Here is a 24387-nt window from a genome sequence, read left to right on the forward strand (position 1 = left end):
GTATTTAGAAGGAGCAGTTTCTCCTTTGCTGAATGCTACCCTGGATATCTGGTTAATTTTAACTCTCTTTAAAAGCATTACATATTCATATTATATATTATATTAAATAATATTAAAGCACTTTTTTTTTTTTTTTTCCTAGCTAAAACTGCTACTTATGCAGAAGCAGTTTTAGTAGGCTTTCCCTTTACTGTCCTCTTACTGTAGATGATAGGACATTCTTGAAAGTTACTGATGTGGCTAAATACAGGATTCTGTTTAGATCAGAGTAGTTCAGGAGTTATTAATGTATCAGCATTATAACAAAAAAGTGATAAAGGAGGTATACTTCTGTTACTGTATTTAGCTACATACAAGTCACTTTGTTTCTCCACAAATATGCCTGCTTTTTATGAAATGGTAGTCTGGGTGCTACCATCACAAGAGTCACATGCACTTGCTGTTAATGCTAACTTGCATCTATTGGAGATTAAATCACTTTGTGTATGAGAAAGCAGATGTTTAAAAGCTATACAGCAGCCCACAGAGTTTAACTTTTTAGCAATCATTAATCACCTCCTATTTAGCAAATCTCAAGGAAAAACACCAGACAATTTGATAATTCACTGAAATTCAATAATCTCAGAATAGCAGCAATTGAAAACTTTAGGAAATCTTAGGGCGATATTGAGGTTACTACTTTAAAACAGATTAAGCAGGGGTACTGAGCATACAGTATAATCTGGTTTTGGACATTTTTGCAGGAGTAGAGACTGCCTTGCTCTTGCCATCTTTGCAAAAACTGCAGCACACTCCAGTGAATAGCCATTTTTTTTGCGTTGTGTTTGACTTGAGGAAATCATTATGGTTTTTTAACTTTTAAAATGTTCTCTTTAAAGGTTTTGCAGAGAAGGCCAAGTAACTCCTCCCTGGCCCCCTCTCAAAGAGCGCTGCAATATTAGGAAAACTTGCACACATAACAGAAAACTATCTAGTGATTTAAGGCCTAAGAAAGTAACAGAGATAAAATACTTACCTATGGCTTGAGTTCTCTTTTATTTCTGTCCATTCTTTGAATAAGTTCTCATGCAAATCCCAGTCAGAATCCCATGCATCTTCTTGCATTGTTATGCTGTGCTGAACTTTAGATTCCGCTGTAAAAAATAACGTGGTTCTTAAATTCTTCATGTAAAATCGTTGCTTAATGAGAAAACGTTTTTTTTTAAAAAAAAAAGATTTTCATTTTAAAGTTGAACGCTACTTACATTTAGGCAAAAAAGGCAATCCTACATAACAATGATCTCCACACTGTAAACCAGGATCAAAATAAATATTTGCAATCTGCAAAACAGATAAGAACAGATCAGTTGCAAAACAGCACAGTAAATCTAGTGACCAAAGAAAAAAGAAAGAAGATTTCTGATGACCACAGAAACGTAACACATGCTATACATAAAGAGAGAACTTGTAAACATGTAGAAATAAGGCAGAAACAAACCTTTGATTTTTTTCCTGGTTCTAAATCTTCTTTATTACTTCTTAGCCTCTTATAATAAAACCTTACATCTTCTGACAGGGAGCGTATGTGTTGTATTTTCACTTTCTGAGAAAAGGAGTTCATAATGTTCAGGCTCTGGTGAACTACTTTCCCCTAAATAAAAGAAAAGATGAAAAAAGTCTGCAGGATATGCATTTTCCCTAGCATATGTATTTATTTATGCAGGCTGGCAAAGACCACAGCAGAGCAGAAACGTTAAACTGAGATTTTAAACTATGCTATCTTAAAATGCCACTTGTAACACTTCAAGGTAAGTTTCTATGAAGTTGTATTCTTTCCTCCATCTGCTTCCAAACACAGTTCATCCCTCTTTCAAAATGAAGTACACCTTAAGCATCTTGAAGAGCTAGGACAACAGTTCGACTTAATCAAATCATGTTAAAAAAGTACCAGAGGAGGAAAGGCAAGAGAAAACTTCGGTTTTCTAAGGCTCCTATTACAAAAGGGAAACAAGCTTCTTGTAACAGATCTAGTACATACTTGCTAGTAATTAGGAATAACCTGATAGGAACAGTAAAGTGAAGCTGCAGATTACAAACACCACGGGTGGCAGAGGGCATTTAAAAACACAGGTACAACCATCCTTCTCACTCCCAATGAAATTAAGATACCAGGCACTAAACTGACAACATTTTAAAGGAAAATGCAAGTTTTTTCCCCACATTTTTACATCTGACCCCCTCTTCTGAGTGAAACATTATTTTATCTTTTGAGCATAGAGCATTGGTAGTTCAATTGTTTGCCACAATCAGAATCACTGCAATGCTCAAGCTGTCCCCCTGCCCTCACTTGTAAATCAATGATTCTGTGGCCCTGTTTTTCACCTTATCTCAAAACCCAGCCCTGACAAGTATAGAGTAAACGATACATAAAAACCAAACCAAACAAACAAAAAAGTGTAACTCAGGACCGGTGACAAGATTTCAGATTTATATAAAATAAACGAATACAAGCAAATATAAATACCCAAGACTACCTTCTAATGAACATGACTAGAGTTTTTCATGTTCCACTTAAATCAATACTTTCAGCTTTTTAAAAATTTCTCTAAGGTAAGGAAGTGGAGACATAGAAGAAATGTACTTTTGCAGGCTCAAAATGTGACTGTGGCCTCAGGAAATTGTCACATACTCTAACAGTCTTAATAGTAGCAACTGCCGAGGGAAAGAAACTATAGGAATAAATCTCTGAACATTATAGTCCTGTTAAACTGAACAGGAGGTACATCTGAGCTTAAAATCCTACGAGTAACAAACTGCCCTCAACTGGGCAAGATAAAGGTTTGTTAAACTCCACAGAACAAATGAACAGTATTTTACTAAGACCCTTACGCAGCATTTAGACATGAAACAACAGGTAAGGGAAGAAGACTTTAGGCATCAGTAGTAAGAAAAACAGAACAATGCTATTTAGCATACAGGTCCTCAAAGATGAGCTTTGATCAGGGAAGAGTTGAGAGGTGCCACTGGGAGCTATAAACACCATTATAATGCAGAAGTCAACACAGCCAAGACTTGTTTTAATCGAGACACTGATCTTTACAAGGCCTGTATACACTATTAATGTACTGCAGACAAACTTCAACAAAACAACAGAGATCAGACTTAGGGATAAATACGCTACAATTATAAACAGACAGCACTTGGAACCAGGTACATCCTAGGTATGAACTGAAAAGCAAGTCTTACTAAAATTGTAGCACCTGGTTATTCCTGGACATTATAGTTGTCAAATTCCTATACCAAACACTGAAGCTAGAACTGATACTATTCTAGGCTTATTTTCATAAGTAATGGAGGCATTACTCCTGCATTTAGTTGCTCTGTATCATGAATTCAGTGATTACAAGTTTAGTTTGAAATTAGTCCAAGAAAAAGGAAAAGTCTGCTGTTAATGTTCTCAAATATCAAAAGAGCTAAGTGATCAGCTAACAGAGGTAGTAAGTGAAGATAACTGTCTTGAAAAGATTGGGGCTTGAACACAGCAGTCTAGAATCTTGTCAAAGGTGATAATTATGTCTGAATCTGTACTCCCAAACAAAATGCAGGAGCCCAAAGGTCCCCTGAATGAATAATCATGTGAAAACATTACTGGAAAAGAGCATGAATCCGATAAAAATCACAGAAGCCTGGGGATGAGAAAGAGTGATGACAGCGAGGCTGAGAAACACAGGTGCTACAAGAAATACTGCCTGACAAGACAAAACAAAAGCAAACAAACGGAACACATACATACAAAAAGAAACTCAAATCAAGCTGACCCAAGACCTTGGGCTTATACTAAGATACATCAAGAAGCTCTTTAGCCATCCAGTTAGAATAAAATAAAGGGACGTTCAAAATCTACTTCTTTATGGCCCAAAATGGAACAAAACATTTTAGTTTGGCATTCAAAAGGGACAACGATCTTGCCAGGAATCAGGATATATAAATTAGGATACAGAATATAGAAGATCTTTTCTTTGGTGAAAGAAAGGGACATAGATCTTTAAGTTACTTCAGTTTATCAAAGGCTTATGGAGCAGTTCGTAGATGAAGTTACAGATATAGTAGTCAGCGTAACAAACACCTATACAACGGTGAAGCCATATAGTCAAATAGGAAACACAGATTGTAAACATAAAAAATAACAAGTGATATTTGCAGCTGTAGGCATGAGCGTTTGACCTCAAGAGTAGCAAAAGACTTCAGAACAATGTGAAGTAGGAGATCAGAAGGGAGGTAGAATGGATAACGGCACAAAAGTAGCATTGATCTACTGAAGTCCTGCTGACCGACCCATCTTCCTCCAAGCAGATCTATTTCATTACTATTTAAAAAAAATTATCATTTCTCTACTAGACATGAGGTACAGCATTTGATAAAGTGCCCATGAAACATTACTATTTAAGAGTACACAAATTGTAAAGATAAGCAGGAGATACGGAGGAGCTATTGGAAGAGGAAGTGAGAACAGGCAGTGCTCTATGACAGACTATGCAGGACAGACAAGGAAACAAAAAAACATTTCCAACGACATGCATGGAGTTAGTTTTACCCTTTCAGAAAACTGCTGTCTCTCTCTCCTTTTTGCTACCTTTTTTCCCCTGTTTTCAATCTCTCTCCCTACAATTCTCCATAATATTACATTCCCACTCATCAGGAAGTCACACAAAGTTCAGACTTCAATGAAATACCAGTTGCAAAATTAATACGGACCTTGACTGCAGATGCTTCTATGGTTATGCTGAATGCCAAGAGAAAAGTATTATCTGGTTAATAGCTTGCTGCTTGAGTCTGTAGCCCTGAGCAAAGAAGCTGCTTTCAGCACTCACTGAATACACACTACTGCAGGCACAGGGATGAAAGCAGCCATTTATGTACTTTTGCAGAGAACGGCAGACCCACACAGCTTGCTTGCTTTCCTGTTCATGTACTCCACCCTGTACCCTCAAGAAGATCTACTTTCAGTGTGGAAACAATAAAATGATGCTTCCATAGAGATCAAGGGCTTCTTATACTAGAACACTGGTTTATTAGCTGACTTTGCTGTCTTTTGTACTGGTATTACACTTCAGGAATTTGAAAAATACATTTGTCCAATTTCATCTCTCTTCCTACTCTTGGTGCTAACACATACAAACTGCTAATAACCAAGTGACCACAGCTATGTTAGAACGAAGCTGCAAAGAACCAGGTTTGTAACCATATCAGTATTCCAAGATCCCATTCAAGTAGGCAGTAAAAGAAAAGGCAGGGATAACTCGTGCTTGGGAGAAAAAAAAAACCCCACAACCAGAAAGTAGAAACAAACTGAATTGTAACAGTCCAGTAGCACAATCTGTCCAGCAATTTGACATGCAACAATTCAAGACAGTTTCTTTTGAAAAGGACAGATAAATAAAAAACACAGGAAAAAAACCCCCAAAAACCCAAACATGTAATGCTATGAGCCAACTCTCTTACTGGAAAAGCAGGTGGAAGAAAAACATGTTTTGGGGAGCAGGTCAGTGAGCCTACAGCAATCACAGCCTTCACTGGTATAGTTAAAATCTGGAAAAATAAAAAAAAAAAAGAAAAGTTTAGAAAAAAAAATACTTAAATTCCAGTCTTTAAACGTCTCTTCCACTTTTAAATTGCATAGAATAACAAACCCCTGAAATTCTACAATTAGTGTAGTCTGAGTTTACATACACATTGAAAACATGGAGACATGAATTAAGGTTTTGACACACCATCGTATTCAGAACAGTCACTCCCTAATGTCAGGAAGCATTTTGCTCAGTCATACTTGGCACCATTCTATACGGGATGCAAAACCACAGTCAAGATATAAGGTCTTTAATGGGGCATTATATAGGTCTCACTTGAATGGGGGTTACTTTGTTGGAAAACGGGGATCTCGCCTTAAAGTAAATGAGTATGAGGGAAGAGCATATACCAAACTTCTCAAAAACACATTAGAAGTTTGTTAAGACCTCAAGATAGACATAGACTTAGAAAAAAGAGCATGCAAAGGATGGCAATGAGAAACTTTCTGTGTATTATTAAAGCTACCAATACAAGTAAAATCATCTGTAAAAACAAGCAATAAAATAAAATTCTTGTTCTTGTAAGAACAAGCAGGAAAACAACTGAAGGGTCACATACACATATGGACATATTAAAAAAAACAAACTTAAAATCTCAGATAACTGGCAGAAATTAGGAATTTCCTATTTTCTGTAGCTTCGTCAGAACCACATAATAAGCTATATCATCTCCCAACTTCATAAGCACAGTGTCACTTTTTTCTACATATCTCATCCTATTAAATACAAATTCCATTATGTATTAGAATCTCCATTATGCATTAGAAGATATACAAAATTAAGAATTAACTAGTAGTTCTTCTCTCCCTTACTAATCTTAGTAGATGAAACAGAGTTCTTAAACTGTCAGCAAACAGCAGTTTCTCCAAAATGACTTTCACATTGGGTTTTGACAAAACACCTCTGAAATTATAGCTCAGTTTGGCACTCAATAGTACCAAAAAGCATATTATTGTGACGTGTAATGCCAAGAGATCCATGCATTGATGCTTTGAGGATGTGTCAAATCATTAAAGAACCCATACCTCAAGGCATTAGGTCAGATTTAAATGGGTATTCCTGAAAGCCAAATGAAAATCATGATGTAAGTCATTCTTCATTCCTTCAGAGAAGACACGGCATAAGTAGCATTACTGTCATTTGATACAGGGTTAGCCTGCAGACATAATTTGACCTCCAGAGGTCCCTTCCAACCTCAGCTTCTCCCTGATATTGCAATCTGTCCACTAACAGAACTCTTAAAACTTCATGCTTAAAAATTAAACATATCATTTGAGCAACACCCATGAATATACCTCATAATCTGTTGTGATTTGTACAGCTCCATCATGAATTCCTTCAAGTTCTTTTGCTATTAGTTTTACTCTAAACACAGCGTAATAACCTGATGCTAGTATCACCTGTAAATGGTAGAAAAAGTGTCATCCATTGCATTGCATTAAATGGAAAGAAATTTCACTAAAAAAACTTCCCAACATCCTCTTATTTCTTTAAACTGAATCGAAATCCATTTGAAATAACTGTCAGGAGGTAAAAATAAGAATTCAAACACAAGTTACTAACACAAAAATTATCTATTCCCTGAGGTGATACATTCCACTATTCCCAGATAAATGATTAATGTAATCTGACATGGACGTTACTACTTCTGAAGTTTCCTCTTTCAAGATCTAACCAATCTGAACATAATACTGCTACTTAAAGCAAGTTTTCAAAATTCTACATGCTTTATCATAATCAAATTCAGACAAAAATTAGGAATTCTTATCCTCCCTCCTCCCTGCTAAAATGAAACCACGAGAAGTCGCACAGATTTGTTTCTTCTCCCCCCCCCCCCCCCGCCCTAAATCTGGCTTTAAGCAATGGAATCAAAGGATTACTTACTGAAGACTGATCGGATGCACCAGCGTTTTGGAGTTCATGGTGGTTTGCAATTATCGTTGTTCTGTTTCCCTTTTCAGTTGTTAAAAGTTCTATGGCCAAACCATCCCCTATAATATGCCAACTTTTTATAGCCAGCTTAAAAAGGACAAAAGGTACTGTTTTCAGTAACACCACCGACACAAATTTTTTTTAAAAGGCAAACTAAAAATAAATCCATCCTTACCTCTATCGGATTGCTGTTGATGACTGCAAATAAAATGCTGGTAGCTTCTGTTGCACTCAATATGCCAAAATCTATAAATCGTTCCTCAGTTTTTGGAGGCAGTACAAAGTACTAGAAAGATTGGTAAAGGTATTTTAGCATAAGTTAAATACAAAATGTGCTCAAACTCTAAGCTCATTAACAAATGCATTAATAAGTCTAATACAGCAGTGCCATAACAGTCTCAAAGTTCTATACATTTTCTGTGTAAAACTAAAGGGAACAAAAAAGAATTTTTCAGCAGTAACCAAAGCTGTTTAAGGAAAGAACTGATAAAATGATTTTGAAATTAAAGAAGCCATACTCCTATAGAAATAGAATAAAGAATTAAAAACAGTCCTATGAAGTCTGCCTCTAAAAGTAGCTAAAAAAAGGAAAATACTTACATCTAAAAATCCTGTGTATGCTCGGACAGGTAGGTGAAATTTAGAAGCATTGGTGATAAGTAAAATATTATTATCTATATGAACAGATGATGTGGAAGGCATAAAATGAAGTGTAAAAATATATCTGGATTCATTAGGCGGAATTAAGACTGGTTTACTGAAGTTCTGGACCTAGATCAGTGAACAATGAAGATCAATGTTACAATTTAACAAAGCGCAGCATATTTAAACATTTACTGTTAGGTAAAAACATTCACTGAAATGGGGCTTACTTTAAACATTGGTTTTGCTTCTTCTGGTAACACAACATCATGTATAAGGACTGCAAAACTGAATGTGTTTGTTAGATAGATCAGTCTTTCCACGGAATCAGCAGCACTGTCACGGATGTGAAAGAGTGTGGCAGCATGATCGAATCCTAGGTATCTATTAAAAGAAAACAGTAGGAGAAAAATAAACATTTTCCTCAAACATAGTGTTTTTTCTTCCATAAAGGGCTAGAATTCATTCAATCCAACAGCAAAAAAGTTACCTAACCCCACTGAATGCTGAACCTATATTATTAGTGCTACAGGGACATTGGATATTTTAAGTAATTCAATTGAGATAAGAAAATACGTGGCTCAGCATATGAAGAGGACTAAAAGCAAGCGCTGAAATATTAAGATAGTTTGCAAATCATGCATATTCCTTATTAACAAAATCAGGCATCTGCAGCAGAAAAGTTCTGATAGGTAAGGTTTAGTTTGTTTGCCTTTAAAATACCGTCAGTTCTTTTGATACAGTAGCACCTCATTTCAACTTTAAAGTCAACTTAGCTATACTGTGCAAATAAATAACGAAAAATAAGGAAGCACTGCAGTTCTTCCAAAATTTTGCTTAAAACAAAAAAAAGATTTTCTCTACCCTTACTTCACACAGTGATAGAACAAAAAATGCAAACCCAGAAAAATTTCCAATATGCATTTTTAAAGTCTCATCTGCAGCCTTCAACTACTCTGAAAAATTACTCACTAAGGTCACATTGAACCCAAGCCCTGAAACCAGTTTATGCATTACTAAGACTACCTCATCTACTAGCGTAATAACAGAAAAATTCAAACAAAAAAGAAATTGTAGTTCTAAATGAGCTCCAGATTCAGTGAAGTTGGGTATCACCTCTTCATATCCCTTCTCCCCCTAAAAAGGCTACATTCCCTGCTACATCAACTAATTTACACCATTTAGTTTTTGAATTATGTTCAATTACTGGAAGCTTACCCATCCAACACTTCTGCTTGATATGGTATTTCAAGTTTGGAGTAGCTCTTCTCTTTTGCTTTAACAGTTATTTTCCCAGAAGACTGTGATGCTTTTTTTGCTTTTGATGCTGTACACACAAGAAAATAAGGTTATTAAAGCAGACAAAAAAATGATCCGTTAGGTTAGACTAGCATGAATGGAATAATAAAAGCACAGCGCTAGCCCAGGAATGAAGTATCACAGAAGAGAAAAACAGATCTTAAAGAAATTTCAATAAGCAACTGACATGGAAAAAGTCTAGGAAGAGATCAGAGTCCTGAATTCCTCCTCCTTAACACCAGTTAGTTGACCTGCCTAAGTTAGTAAGCTTATCTATGATAGGGAAGCCTGGTTGTTCCTGTCAAATAACTTGGAGGTGTGCAGAGGATAATTCAGATCCCAGGTGAGCCGAATTCCCCACTTAAAGAGTATGGAATATACCTATCTCTCCTCTAACAGAACAGAAACTTGTGATGGCTGGACTCCTCACTCAGAACTACCAGTCAAGCAGGAATTCAGGCCAGGAATGCAGCAACATTTTAATAATTCAGAAACCAAAGACATGCTAAACTTCACAGAAATAGAATCAGAATCCATGTAAGAACCCAAACTACACAAGCACCAGGAATGACATTCACAATGTCTGCACCAAGATCACAGAACAAGCAATATTAGCCTGGTAGCACTATCACCAGAAAAGTCAAGGGATTTAAATACTGGTCAGGACAAACCACCAGCCCCCAGAGCTCCTGCATGTACTAGCACAGTTGAAATAGCAAATATTTAGGGCTGGCTGCTTCACTGAAAAGAATTCGCCAAGTCAAACCCCTAAACACATTAAGCAGCTTCACTGGGTATTTCTCCCCACTTACCATTCCCCCTCCAAGACCTACCATCTGTTATTCAGTAGATCCTCACATAACAACTCCCTCCAGGTTCAAAATCACAACATATTACCACCTCAGGTTGGCAGGTTCAGCTATTTCAGAATTTATTTATAGGCTAAAACATACTTCACTCCTCTTACAAAAATGTAAGCTATTGAATATCTAAAACTCATCTTACAAACTGTAAGCTATTAAATATCTAAAGTGCTAATCAATAAATACCAATAATAAAAATCAACTCTCTTCTCTCTGTCCATAAAACTACTGAAATTATGCGTACCTGAAATGAAAAACATTGCATCTATGAACTTCCATTTTAAAGCAATCCAGGCAGAGAGATTTACTGCAACAAGTAGGTCAACAGCATTCTAACCGTTGATTAAAGTCTCTATAAAAATGGAGGTGCCTTTCTACAAAAAGTCAGCATAGTATTACAGTCACACTGTGTAGGGGAAAAATGACCCAACGCTTCTTTCATAAAGATACGAGTGAAAGTCAGTATCAGCATACATAACATATCTTTGTAGGAAAGGTATCAGTAAAAGGTTTTCCCACCTTCACTACCCTTTTTCTTTAATATGAATTCAAGACAGCAAAATAAAATAAGCCAATTTTCACAGTAATGTGCTCAAGAGCGTGACACAGCCCTGCTTCCATGGGCATTCCAACATAAAATGTTTTGTTGTTGTTTTTTTTTTTAGAATAACGTTTTGGATTCTTTTTTAAACTTTGGAAAGGATCAAAGGGCAATCCAAGGGATAGTCTCCTCTAACATACATTAGTGTGAGGAGCACATCCTGGTTTGTTAGGATTTCTCAAAAACAAATGCCTATTTAGGCTAACAATATGTTTTAAATAATCAAGGGTCTTAACATGAGAATACTGCTTATGTTTAATAGAAGAATGAGGACTTTCTTCTCTTCTCACCAGTATATACCAGTCTTATGTTAGTTGCCGATTCCAATCAGAGACAATCCCTTCAGAAATTACTGAATTTTAAAGAACTGTAAAAGGCTTTTCCACGTAGGAAAATTCCAATTCCTTCTCAAAATTACAAATAACATTTTGTTAAGAGAGTGAAAATAATTAATGGAAGTTTCAGCAAGTTTTAAGAAGCACTTGACAAGTTCTAAGACAGGAGTAGTACTTACCATCAAAGCTAATGCTTGCAACTTTGGTATATTTACTTTCAGAGGCTTTTAACGTAACGGGCTTGAAATGTACTGTTATAGCTTCATTCTGTGGTGTAGGTCTAACACTCTGCAAATAATCAAAATATGAAGCACCTGTAAATTTATCAGTCAGTCATCATACTGTGCAGCCTTCATGTATCCTTCAAAGTGATACAACTGCAACTAGTTTTGGCTGAGTTTACAGCTCTGTCTTTCCTATAACAAAGCAGCATTACAAGAGGCTTTTGGATTTTTTTTTTTTAGGTCCTGCAAATTCCTCAATCAGTATGCAGCAAACTGGGCAATACAGAGTTCTCCCTGGGAATGCTGGATGAAGTGAGAGCATGGCCAGAAACATGTTAATAACATAGAAAACAAGTTTATTTAAATTAAGAGTTCTTTTTTATTCTTAATGCTGCAGGGTTACAATACCTAGACTATTTGTTTCTGGCGCACTCATTAACAAAGCTGTTAACTGGCTTGTGTAATTACTGGTGATGATACAGACATGTACTTTGTCTCTGATCCCATGCTAAGCCTGCAGAGCTGCCACAGGAAAAGAAAAAATAACTGTATAGAGAACGGTTTTGTAAACTTCAGATGACACTCATTCTATACCAACATTATACAAGATTGCCTTTTGTATCTGAGGATTACTGTTTTAAACTAAATGGAAAAGGTAAATTGGGTATTACTGGAATAGCAATTGTGTCAGTTATTAGCCAGAGCTGATTTGTAGATACTCATTGCTATCCGGCAGGATTATGGATTCCACGTCAACATCTGAAGACTCTATAAAGATTGCTAGCAAACTCTTTATCTAGATTCCATGGAGAAAAACTGGGCATGGACCATTTAAATGCTCTTATTCTTGTTTTGCCTAGAATTAGGATGGCTGCCACAATTCCTCCCTCCCAGCTGTCTTCTCCTGCTGCAAGAACAGCTCAGCTGCTCATGTAGCAGCTGTTAAGCTACTGCAAATTACAGGATGCTGTATTAAAGAAAGTGAAATGAGTGCTGGTTAACCTTATGCTGGGCTGCAGAGGTTTAGCACCTGCTTCACAAGCAGCTGAGCCTTTCTTGGTCAGAGAGAAGCAAGGCAGACAGCTAGCAGTACAAACCAATCACCAAGCTAAGCTGTCCTTGATTGTAAATTAAAGCCATAAAATTATGCATACATAACTAAGTTCTGCAGACCATGTGATCCTTAGAGGGAACAAGCAGCACTGCTCCTGCAGCTAATCAATAATCTCTGTTAACTCACCTAGAAATTTTGTAATTTGGATTTATAGTACTGACCTTTGCCAACCATCTGCTTACACATGGTGCAGATATTTGCTGTTTCTCTTCACGACTCAATTCATAATTATCACAATTTCCTTGTATGAAACTGAGACCCTGAGGTGTCTTTAAAATAGAACACCTCTTAAAGCAGATGAAACCAAAGCTGCAATCAAGTTCACAACTTTTGCATGGCAGAAAGGATAACTGTTTCTAGTAGCTCTTTTCATGCAAAAGGCTGGGGTTTTAATTATTGATGTTTGAAATTATGCTGATTTCATTTAGTAAATAAAATCTGAAATATTCAAAAGAACACCCTGTTGCCAGAAAAATCACAGGTTTCAGAGGTGTATTTCTTAAATCACAAGTGTAACAAACCTAGATGTATTTACTCATGTCTACATCTACTGAATTTAGTTAAGGAAGGCATTTACAAATGTCTTAACTATGTCATGCACATTTCTCATTTGTTGCTTGATTGCATTCTATGAAAGGAAACACAGAATTATAAAGGAAAACCAAACATCCTTAAGAATTTTTTTATCTTCACTTTCCTCAAATTTTAACCTATTTCAAATAAAGCCCAAGCAAATCTTGTCCTGAGATGCACCTTAAGAATCATCAAATATGGCCAGGTCATGAGAATACATGCAAAACAATTTCCACCAAGAATCTAATACCACCAATTCTCAGAAAATCTCACAGCAACTTCTGTGGGAAAGAATAATTTAAAATAGACATGCTTCAGTAACACATAGCTCTCCCATGCAGTGTCCCAGTCAAAATTCCTGACTCTGCTGTATGAAGATACATTCAATATTCAATGTAAGGTCAAAAAATTAGGACCTTAAACATTCTAGAGAACACCGAGGGGGGAGAAAGCCTTGTGCTATTGCAGCAATTTTTGGGAAAGACTTCAGAGGTTTAAGGACTCTCAGACTACAGGTATTCTAATAAACTAATGAGAGGAAGAGTATGGGCTGAAACACAGGCACATGTTCATTCACACTGTTTACCTGTCAGCAGAGTCCCAAACACAGTTTTGGCTTGTCCACCTAGCATATTGCTCTAAAGACTGAGTAGGCTGTAGACTCTTGCTTACAGATAGAAAAGACACAGCTTCCCTGCTGCAAGAGGGAAAAGCCCTGTGGCAGCAGACTAAGGCTGGTTCAACTAGTGTCAGAACCACCTCTGTACTGTTTTATTCACTTCTACAATTATTTTGTCAGTAGTAACTCTGCCTTCAGTATCAACAGAGGCACATCCTAACTAAAGTTCACTTTCACCATAAAGCACCATCCAGAACAGCCATGGAAAAAACTAGATTTTAATCCTTTAAGGTAACTTTGCCTTGATAACTTTGAGATGAGTGCACTCAAATGTGCAAACTGAAGACATAAGACAGAAGTAAACTACTTCTTGCAGGTTGATAAAAGAAAAAACAATCTGCTCTAAAGTATGTGAATTGTGACAGAAGGAAATACTTTCTTATACAAACACTTTTATTTTCAAACTGACAGAACTCAGCTTCAATATACGGGTGTCCTGAAGTTCCTGGTTCTTCATGAATTAAACATGATCAGGAGCTCAATTTTTATATGTGCCTTTGCTTTCAGCAATCAAGTAAGCTTAAATTGTCTTAAGGAAACACAAAATTTTCTTTTATCCCTTCTCTAGAATGAAACTGTTCAACAATCGATGTTTACTAGATTTTTGACAGTGTGACTTAATTGTTGCAGCATGACAACAGTTCATCTGGTCCCGAAACAGACACTATTCTAATGGAGAAAACCCACCAAAATGTAATTAAGGAAGTTTTTATAAAGAGTTCTAATACTCAAAAAGAAAGTCAAGTGACTCACTCTTATTTTCCTCAACCAATTTGTTGGACCACAGCATGACTAAGTATTTAAAGGCAGAACAACTACAACTCTGGCAACAGCATGAGCAGACTCTCATACACAGATGACCTGAAGATATTTAGTTCCTCCAGCACCCAGCTTAAATACACGCTAAATATAGCCTTGGCCTTTTCTTCTGACATTAAGATGAAATTTGTCACAGAGCTCTGTCTCGCAGCTTTTAAACTGTATCTTTAAAGGGTCAGAAATCCATTTCTCACGCTTTCTCAGAAGCAAGCTATTCACCAAGTTCCTTCCCAAAACTCTTTACTCTTGCTTACCACTTTGAAATTCCTTGATTGGCACAGCACCAGACATTCACAGAGTGCTTCAAATGCTAGAAAGGTTACAAACTTCACAACGAAGCTGCGCCTTAATGAGAAGAACAATTGGCTTGATGTGCCATACGTGACACTGAGAAATATATCATATCTGGACCTATGCGGTAACTTTATTACTGCAGAAGTGAGTCCTAAAAGCTTTAAGACCACCAAATTTACCGCTTTGATACACTGCAGAAGAGTCATTCACCCAGAAAAGTTCTGTCATGACATGTATAATGGTTACCAAACTATAACCTTCCATTAGACCATAGTCTATGGTTTACAGTCTACGGCCCAAAGACCATAGCTTAAAAGAAAAAAAGTAGGGTTTTTTTTTGTTGGTTTTTTTTTCCCCTCTAATGGAGGAGTATGAATTAGGTACTACATGATCAGATATTAGAAGTGATAGCAGTGGTTTGAATATATGGTTATTTGCATTGCATTCAGGAAGTATATTACACATTTGAAAAGCACACACACACACAAAAAACTGTGCCTATGCCAAAAGCTTGTCAAATCTAAGATGATGGACATGATGTAAGACAGCAGACAGTGCTGAAAAAATAATCTATTTACCATCCCTGTGACTGTAAAAATCATATCCAGGTCTTTTTTTAAATAAAAACCCTCCATGGAAGCTGGTTCATAGCTTACAAGGCCACAAGAGACCTTATAGAAACACCTGACCTCATTAATTCAATAAGCATTAGGACTTAGATGAATTTAATACTGTTTGCACTATATTGCAAGTTTCTTGATTTGAAAATTATTAGTGAACAACAATTTAGGAAGTATTGCAATAGACTATTATCACAGTGGAAAGTTATCCTCATTACTAAAAATGTGTTCTATTTCTATCTTAAATTCATGTAGCCTCAGTTTCCAGTATCTTACTTCAAGTTTTTGTTAGACCTCTACTATTAAAAGACTATTGCCTACAGTTACAGCTGTAAGCTTTAAAAACACAGAAATGCTCTCCAAGAGCTCAGTAAGAAACCTTTGCCAATCCTTCAGTCATTCTTCTGGCTCCTCTGGTTTCTTTTCAACACTTCAACAATTTTTGAAGTGCCCTGGGACAAGGTATAGCTAGCTATACAACTAAATCTGGAAAACAAGGAAAACAGGAAGGCGAGAGGGAAGAAGTGAGAAAAATAGTGGGCAATGAGAAAAATTACACAGGAAAAAGGTATGAATGAACCAAGGCAGACTACCAGACTACAGTCAGAATTCTGTAATAAAAATAGCAGAAAAATCCAAAACCTAGATTTCTGAAGCTGGCTGCACTTTATGTGCAGCTGTAGTTATCTCACTGAAAAGGGCTCTAGAGTGTTTGCAGGCTTTTTTCTTATTTCAGGCTACAAAGCAGATCACCTCAAGAAAACAAGGGCCATTTTACCATCTGCTTTTGAAAGCTACTCTTTGCTCATCTTAAAAGATTATGTTGGGCAACCACTTTATACACTCTCATGGAGCGTGTGATGAGAACAAAGAATCCCACAGACTCTGCATTAATCTCTTGTTCACTGAACAGGAGTTACTGTTCTCAAGTATAAAAGCTTCCAGAGGCTCAGATATTGCAAGGAGAGCCTATAAATGCTGAAACAGACATTCAAAAATAAGGCTACGAAGCAAATGAATATTACCATGCATATAGATTATTTGTCTTACTATGATGTTTTTAGTCACACATCACCTAGCTTCTAAGTCTGGATACTACATGGTGAACCTGTGAATGATCAATTTTTATGAGAGAAAGTAAAGCCAAGTAGAAAGTTTCAAATTGAAAGGAAATAAAACTTACTGTAATTGGCACATCTTTTGTTCCTGAATTTAATAAATGCAGATTTAAAATTTTTGGCAGATCTGTTAAAGAACAAAAAACACACCTGGCTATTAGGCTACTTTAACATAAGAACCTTATACAAAGTCATCTGCACTAGCTGGTTTCTCATACAAATCCACTGTTGTTCAGCGTTACAGAGTTAGAGTAACATGACAGTACAGCCAGTCAAAATAGCTAGTCCCAACAATTTGACACACTTAAAAATGTGTATTAGTAGGTATTACATGATCCGGCTAACCGCTCATATTTCTAACACATTAAGAAATGAACAGGCTAAAAATACTAAGATGAATGATTTTGCCAGACACAGCAATACCCAGCAGAAACTAATCTTACTTAAAAACATTTACGTGTTAAGTAAGTTGCAAGGAAAAGTACTTCAGAAGCTACCTTTTCTAGTTGAAAGAAGGTATATAGTGTCTTTCTTCAGTAATGAGTCCCTCTTACAGTTTCAAAAGATACCTTCAGTTTTACTAGTTTCTGCCACATTTATTTTTTTTTTTTCACTAAACAGTATTAATTTAAAATGGAAATGTTAAGCCAAAATTTTTAAGTGGCAATCCAAAAAAAAAAACAAAACATCTTATTTTAAGTATCAAATTTGATTGTTTTGCACATTTTCACTATTTCCTGTGTCTGAGAATTATTTAAATTTACGCAGATGTAAAACAGTATTTCAAAACAAGTTCACAGCTTCAGTAAACTGACAATGGTTTTAAGACTAAGCCATGTGCAACTGTGTAAGAGTAATGTTATTACTAGACTTCTAACTGGAGGTGCAAAGCACTGTTTGCTTGTACACATCTCAACTATACTTGCAGGTGAATACATTTGTGCACTGTTGCAACACATTATTATCCTGCTTTTGAAACTCTGGCTTTTAAAAAGCATCATTCCACAAGCAACGTGGAATAGTATAAAGATAAGTGGGCTTTCCCCACCCTACTCCTTACAAATACTTTTGATACCAGAAGTATAGTTTACCTTGCGTTCGTAGTGTACCAAAATCTAGCATTTCTGTTGATGAATAGATTCCCGGTGCTTTAAGAACAAAAAGAAAAGTTACACTTTCTTATTATAGTTAAAGTTAATTAAGCTGAAGAACTTTAGAAGTAAAAAAAAAAAAAAAAATTACAACAAAACCCCAACCACTTTTCTACAAACCTGTTGTAACTTCTACTTCAACAGGGAGAATGATAAATTCTGTGTTGTCTGAGGCATTTGTTTTTATTCTAATGAAGGCTGTATGATTATCTGCTTCTCTTGAAGAAAAGCTGGCTCTCATCACTCCTTTTGTTTCATAGGGAGGTATTTCCTGATAAATAATCAAAGCACATCTATGAGAATGTGGTAATTACAAAAAAAGCTGCCACACAAAAAATTTACAATAGAAGTATTGACTATAATTGTATTAAGAGAAAAAGCTGCAATAGCAGTAAGAGATAGGCTGCATGTTCTTATCATTAGCATTAAATTTAGTAAGGATAGTTGCAATCTCATATGACACTGATTAAAAATAAGTATATGCAAAAGGACTTTCATCTCCCATTTAATTAAGTTTTATGTATTAAAATTGTGGTAAAAAGACAGTAGACTGCATCAACAGAATCTACCTATAAACAAAACCTATTCATAACAATGTTACTGAGTGCAGTAACGTCAAATACTGGTTTTGCATATTCCAACTGTTTTTTCTCCAAAGCAGACAGACGGCATACTGTTTCAGTGCTAAACACAAATTCAAATAGTGCAGAACTGCAAGTAGCCAGAAGCTTGGGGAGCTGCAGGTTCATTAATCACAGAGCAATTTACAGCAAAAAGTCAAAATGTGTTTTAGTTTCTACTAAGCCTACTCCATCAGCTCCAATCTGCATTCAGGGTTTTAAAGACAACTTTTTCTATATATGTTGGACACAGCTGCAGTACAAGACTAGTTCAGAAATACTGCATATTCTTCTTCATCACGTTACAGAAAGGGCTGGGGAACCGGATTTTTCTTCTTTTTTTCTTTCCTTCCCTCAAATAGAAGATTAAATCCTTGATTTGAAATTTGGAGCTTCTTCCACTTTAGATGCTAACAAATATGGCAGAAAGTAGGGATTTTTGATGAGTAGTCCTTGTGTCAATTGATGATGTTTCAGTTGGCACCTGGCCTCCTTTTTTGTGCTTTTGATGAAGGAACCTGGACAGGGCATAATCCATATACTGATTGCCTAATACATCTTTTCTGCACTTTCTGTAGTACAAACTCATACCAATCCATTCTGGAGGTCAAGCCATATTTTCCATGGCACCATGACTGCAGATGTAGTCTTTGAAAACTGTTGAATATCAAAGTAACTAGTTTCAACTGCTACTACTTGGTAAGTCCCTAAACGAAGAAGCTTTCAAGTTCTGTTTTTGCACTTATTCACAGACCTAACATAATGCAGCCGTTCATTAATGTTTCAAAAGGATATGATTAGACTCTTCCATATGTGTAACCAGGGATCCAAGGGTTGTCAGATCCCTGAAGTAACTTTGAACAGCGATTATAAAAATAATCCTGCATGCAGACTGCTTCATCCAATCATCCAAACATTTGGCATCAAAACAATTTTAGACTATGACGTACATCCATTAGTCAAAGTACTATCACCATATTTCAAATATATTCTTCTACTTTGCAGCTTTTTCTAACTGCAGTGCGCTCCTGGCATAGCCAATACAATGATATATCTGGGTGTTTCCTCCTACTGGTTTAATTTCTTCTAGTCGCCTTATTGTTTTGAAGTACCAGTGGCTGATACTAAAACTAAGAGGATCAGTGCTGACTGGTATTAACCTAACTGCTTTTCCATGCAATAGACTGGAAGCTTCACATGAATGTCATCATTGCTTTAACTGGCAACTTGGCCTAGAGAAGCTGAAAAGCTACATGCTTAAGAAACAGAACTAGAAAGAAACCAGACATTCAAAAATCTTCCATTCTTTTGTTTGTGCCTCCAACATGTTCGTTACATACCTGCTAATGGCTACAGAACTCAACGCTGCCTTTGAGCTCTTTTGACAACAAGAAAGGGTCTATCTATCTTTAGAAGCAATGCCATTTGACTAAACTGATATCAAAACATTAGGACCATCAATTTTTAAAATCCATTTTAATGTTTACGTCTAACCCTCAGCATCTGTTTACTCTTTCCCCTGCATTTTTTAAAAATGCTTGTGATCTATATTCAGACTTGTTTGTAACTTTTGTATCTAAAACTAAGATACTGCCATTCTCATGGCCTTCCTCCAGAAAAGCCAGAAATTAAGTTTTGTTATTGTCCTTCTTGGCTCACTTGGAAATAGCCTGGCTTTACTCATTACAATAGATGCAACTGTCAATAACTGTAATGATACTCTTGATCAAGACACCAGTTTTGGAGCCCAGTGACTTTAAAGTCTCTCCCAGACAAAAAACAGTCATCAAAAAAAGGAATAATTCTCACTAAAGAGGAAAACAGTTTTTGCATCTAGTTGGACATTACCAACAGTGTGATATACAGCACAAAGCCAATACTTTACCTTCAGGATGCTTATGCAATTTATTTCACTTAAAGATACCAGTCTGTTTTACTTCAAAACTACATTAAGAACACAACAAAACAGATTTAATGAGCCAGACCATGAGTTCATCCAACCTAACCCACTACACCATTCCCAACAGCAGACACAAAGAGTAAAGAGTAAATGTGGGGCATACATGTACGAATATTTTCCAGAAAAGTTTCCAGGCACTCTCAACTCATGATCTAGGATTTACTGCAGCTAGACACAGTGCTGTTTTATTTAGTAGTCCTTAATAGATTCTTCTTCCCTAAGCTCATTCAGCTGCTTTGTCAACCTGTATATGCATTCATAGTGATTTGCAGGAAGGACTTTGTCAGTTTCAAAGAAAAAATCCATATATTTTTCCTGTGGGTAGATCCAGCTCACAGCCCATCAAGACTACACTGTCCTGAATGCTCAGGTAGGTGTAATTCATTCTACTGGGAATCTTCTTACTCCTCTCATTTGAAAAAAAGCACAGCTCAATACAGATGGCTTCTTTTAATTAAACCTTTCCTTCAATTCCTATTACCATACAATTAACAGTCCCTGTTATCATTTCAATTTTTATGGGGTATTTTTTATGATTACATGACAAGAAAGAAAGCTAGTAAAACTCCCCAAAACCTAAAATCTTATCAAAATAAAACCTCTCCAAACAAGTGCAATGAACGCTGCAAGACATGACTACTCACCCACAGCTTCCTTGTACCTCCTTGCTGACCTGTTGGAAGCTCTAAATGGAGATCACCTCCACTGGAATACATTTCTACCACCTAGGATGGATGACAGGAATATGTTAGCCCTCAACTTCAAAGGGATCTGTTTTAGTTATCAGGTATTATAATATGCAATGGTTATGAACTATTTGACCATGGGAGTATCTTATAATTTCACTTTTCATGATGACACAGTGATTTGCTACAAATTATGTGCTTTCTGTTTATTTATATATTTATTATATATATAACATAGAAATTATGTGCATTTCAGAGTTTGTGGATCACTTAAGAGAATCAGATCATGTTTGTCAGTGGACTATTCATTTACTTGTTGGGTTAGGTACAGACATCAATCCTGTCTTAACGTAAGAACGCTTGTCAACCTTACTAGGTACTAGTAGTAAGGGTACACCGCAAAGATACCTTATGTTGCGCAAAACAAGTAGAAGGCAGCTAAGAAGCATGCCTGGATTAAAACACAAGATCTGTTCTACCTTATTTGCTTCAGTATTTGTCTTAATTACCACTGAAGTTTAATTATTTATTTTGCAGTAATTACGACCATTTAAAAAATGGAAATGCCACAGTAAAACCTCAATTTAGCAAATTAAGAGGTCTATGAGCATAATGTACAACTTCTAGAATAACTGATTTGCATTTAAACAGAAAAACATTGACACAACATGAAAGACCTGGCTTCAAATAGCTTTAAAGTCCAAACAGAATTTTAAGAAATACCAAAATAAACAAAATTTCAGTTTAACATCATAAATTTAACTAAGCATTTAATGATTTTTCTCTTAGGCTTACCTGCAAAGGTTCACTGTGAGGGTTATGTATATTTATTATAGGAGAAAAACTGCTATTTACAGGAACTCGTGCCCCAATAAATGGGCGCAATCGATAGGGGTTCGGTACTCCAATCCCAAACACCTGGTTCAGAAAAAGAAAACCAAGCTTAAGTAGCTGTATGTAATTCTTGCAGAGCCTAACGTATGTTGTGCACCAATTTTAGTAATCTACCAAGCACCCTTTTCAATTAATTTTATAGCAGACTTCTAACTGAACATTTAAAATCAGTATCACGCTAAACCACTGAAATAAAGAAAAGTGAATAGTATTTCTCTTAGCTACTACTTACTTACACTGACATACTTCGAATACAGGAACTCAAAATACCATCTTTTTTTCCGATACTCTTAAAACACTAGATACCAGCTAAAGGTTAAAAAGATATGAAATATCCTTTAATCATACCATTATGGAACAGACTATCCATATGGGAAGCTTTTTTGTTGTTTTCAACACACTGCCAAGGTAAGAGTCATATTCTTTCACTAAGAGGATTTCTCAGACTTTTTAGACTCTCTCATCTGTCTGGTTTATCTTTCTGAATCTCGAGTGAGTAATTTTTTTGCCAGCTTAATGAATAACATTGTCTTGTCACTGGATCAGATGAGTACAGAGCTAAGGAATGAGCTAGGTCACTGCAATGAGCCACTAAAATAACACACAGAAAAAAGTTGGGAGGATTTTTAACCCTACATAATTTAATCGATCTGGCTTACAGTACTGCCCTACAGATATTTACAATGGTATACCTCTGTGTTACAACAAGCACCAGGAATGGAAACTTCTTCAACTGGGCTGATTAAAAAACAAATCCACTGTCGTGCAAATATCTTTGGATAGTTGAGCATGCCATAATAGATACTGCTTTGATAGACTCATACTTCAAAACTTTTTCTAAAAGAGTGTAATTTCTCTTACCTGATAAGTAAATACACCGTGATTAGAAGTGTTAATAAATAAAGTATTCTCTACATTTCCAACTACTCTTGCAAGAAAAACTACATCAAAGGATGTATTCCCTCCTGGAAGAATTTTCTGGAAAAAAATAAAAGCAAGGAAACAGAATAATAAGCAAAACTGTTTAGTGAAGACATTCCACCCTGCAGATGAACAACAGTTTTTGTGCAACAGAAGATCTCTGTGTGTTCTTTACGGAAAACTGAAGTTAGAAAGTCTATTGCAGATTTGGGGGAAAGAAAAAAGAAAAAAAAAGAATAGAAGTTTCAGACATATAAAAATGCTTAACAAAATAATTAAAATACCAATATTTAAAACTATTACTTAGTGCAGGATCATATTTAATTGATTTTTTATGTTGAATTCTAAACTTACAAATTCAGCTTATCACGGAAATATTTTGGACCGACAGTTTACAGAACACTGGAGAAAGGCAATTACTACACTACTTCCATAACTGAGAAGTGTTGCTTATAGACATGTTTTCTGAAGTTTTTGGTGTTTACATGGCCTCTGCTAAGCCACAGGCCCTGCAGACAAAACTGAAACTAGAGGACTATATCTGACAGCAATGTGGTTATGAGTTAACCGTGCTGACACAGTGCTTTTTAACTTCCAAGTTCCTGTAACATGACTGCAGTAGTTTTAAGTGTGCTGGGGCAGCTGCTTCACACTAGCACCACTTCACTGGACTTACAATTTTCAGAGATATTATAGAAACAGCTTGTTCCTGTATGTGCTTTAAGGCAACGTACACTTAGTCACTTCAGCAACAAAGGAGATCTGCTGTTCAACCATCAGTTACGGTATACACTTCCAACATAGCGTCTGCACCCCTCCCATGCAATGTATCATTCCTTCTCTTCCAGCAGGATTTGTGTTTCTCGTGCTCAGTTCAAATTTGCTTGGTAATTGACATGACATCAAGAACTGCAGTATCTGAATATTTTTAGGTATGTAATTACTGCAGCAAGTAGCACATTTAAAGAAGGGAGGGAAATCAAGCCGCCATTCAGGGTGGGAAGGTGGAAGGAAAAGCTCATTTTGAGAAAGCAGAATAACTTACCCTGTTTTGAAAAAATGATGCATGAAAATGTGACGTTGTAGCAGATATTGATACTAATGTAATTGTTTCCTCTGAGCTAGGGTTATGTAGGTAAACTTTTTCCATTTTTGGCATTCCAACTGGCCTGTCAAAACAGAGAGAATATTTTTAAAGTGTTACAATTCTAGCAAATCAAGCATTGGCCTCTGTCCCATTAAACCAGATCGGAGCATAACACTGATGAACACTGACTACAGAACTTTGCATTACATGTTTTTTCAATTAACATATATAAATTCTACCTTGAAGAATTACTTAGTTAACATCTTTTCCATTATTTTATTAATTACTTTTTCTGAAGGGCTACCTAGCATTGTACCGCCCTCTAAAATGATACCTATCCAAAATGAAA

The 24387-nt window shown here is 36.1% G+C and overlaps 1 protein-coding gene across 1 annotated transcript in view; it reads right to left on the bottom strand.

Annotated features, from left to right (window-relative positions):
• Nucleotides 1-24387, bottom strand: part of TMEM131 (transmembrane protein 131) — a 103331-nt gene that overhangs the window by 27890 nt on the left and 51054 nt on the right. Inside the window, exons 5-22 of the mRNA XM_055701391.1 lie at nucleotides 23997-24120; nucleotides 22892-23008; nucleotides 21932-22054; nucleotides 21095-21175; nucleotides 17991-18141; nucleotides 17811-17867; nucleotides 16785-16846; nucleotides 11458-11566; nucleotides 9399-9507; nucleotides 8411-8564; nucleotides 8139-8309; nucleotides 7714-7824; nucleotides 7491-7625; nucleotides 6902-7006; nucleotides 5482-5568; nucleotides 1478-1630; nucleotides 1245-1320; nucleotides 1016-1133 (exon numbers count right to left, since the gene is read on the bottom strand). Coding sequence (XP_055557366.1) covers nucleotides 1016-1133; nucleotides 1245-1320; nucleotides 1478-1630; nucleotides 5482-5568; nucleotides 6902-7006; nucleotides 7491-7625; nucleotides 7714-7824; nucleotides 8139-8309; nucleotides 8411-8564; nucleotides 9399-9507; nucleotides 11458-11566; nucleotides 16785-16846; nucleotides 17811-17867; nucleotides 17991-18141; nucleotides 21095-21175; nucleotides 21932-22054; nucleotides 22892-23008; nucleotides 23997-24120 — 2043 coding nt within the window. The remainder of the gene's footprint in view (nucleotides 1-1015; nucleotides 1134-1244; nucleotides 1321-1477; nucleotides 1631-5481; nucleotides 5569-6901; nucleotides 7007-7490; nucleotides 7626-7713; nucleotides 7825-8138; nucleotides 8310-8410; nucleotides 8565-9398; nucleotides 9508-11457; nucleotides 11567-16784; nucleotides 16847-17810; nucleotides 17868-17990; nucleotides 18142-21094; nucleotides 21176-21931; nucleotides 22055-22891; nucleotides 23009-23996; nucleotides 24121-24387) is intronic.

This window comes from Falco cherrug, chromosome 2 (assembly GCF_023634085.1).
Source record: "Falco cherrug isolate bFalChe1 chromosome 2, bFalChe1.pri, whole genome shotgun sequence".
Lineage (NCBI taxonomy): Eukaryota > Metazoa > Chordata > Aves > Falconiformes > Falconidae > Falco > Falco cherrug.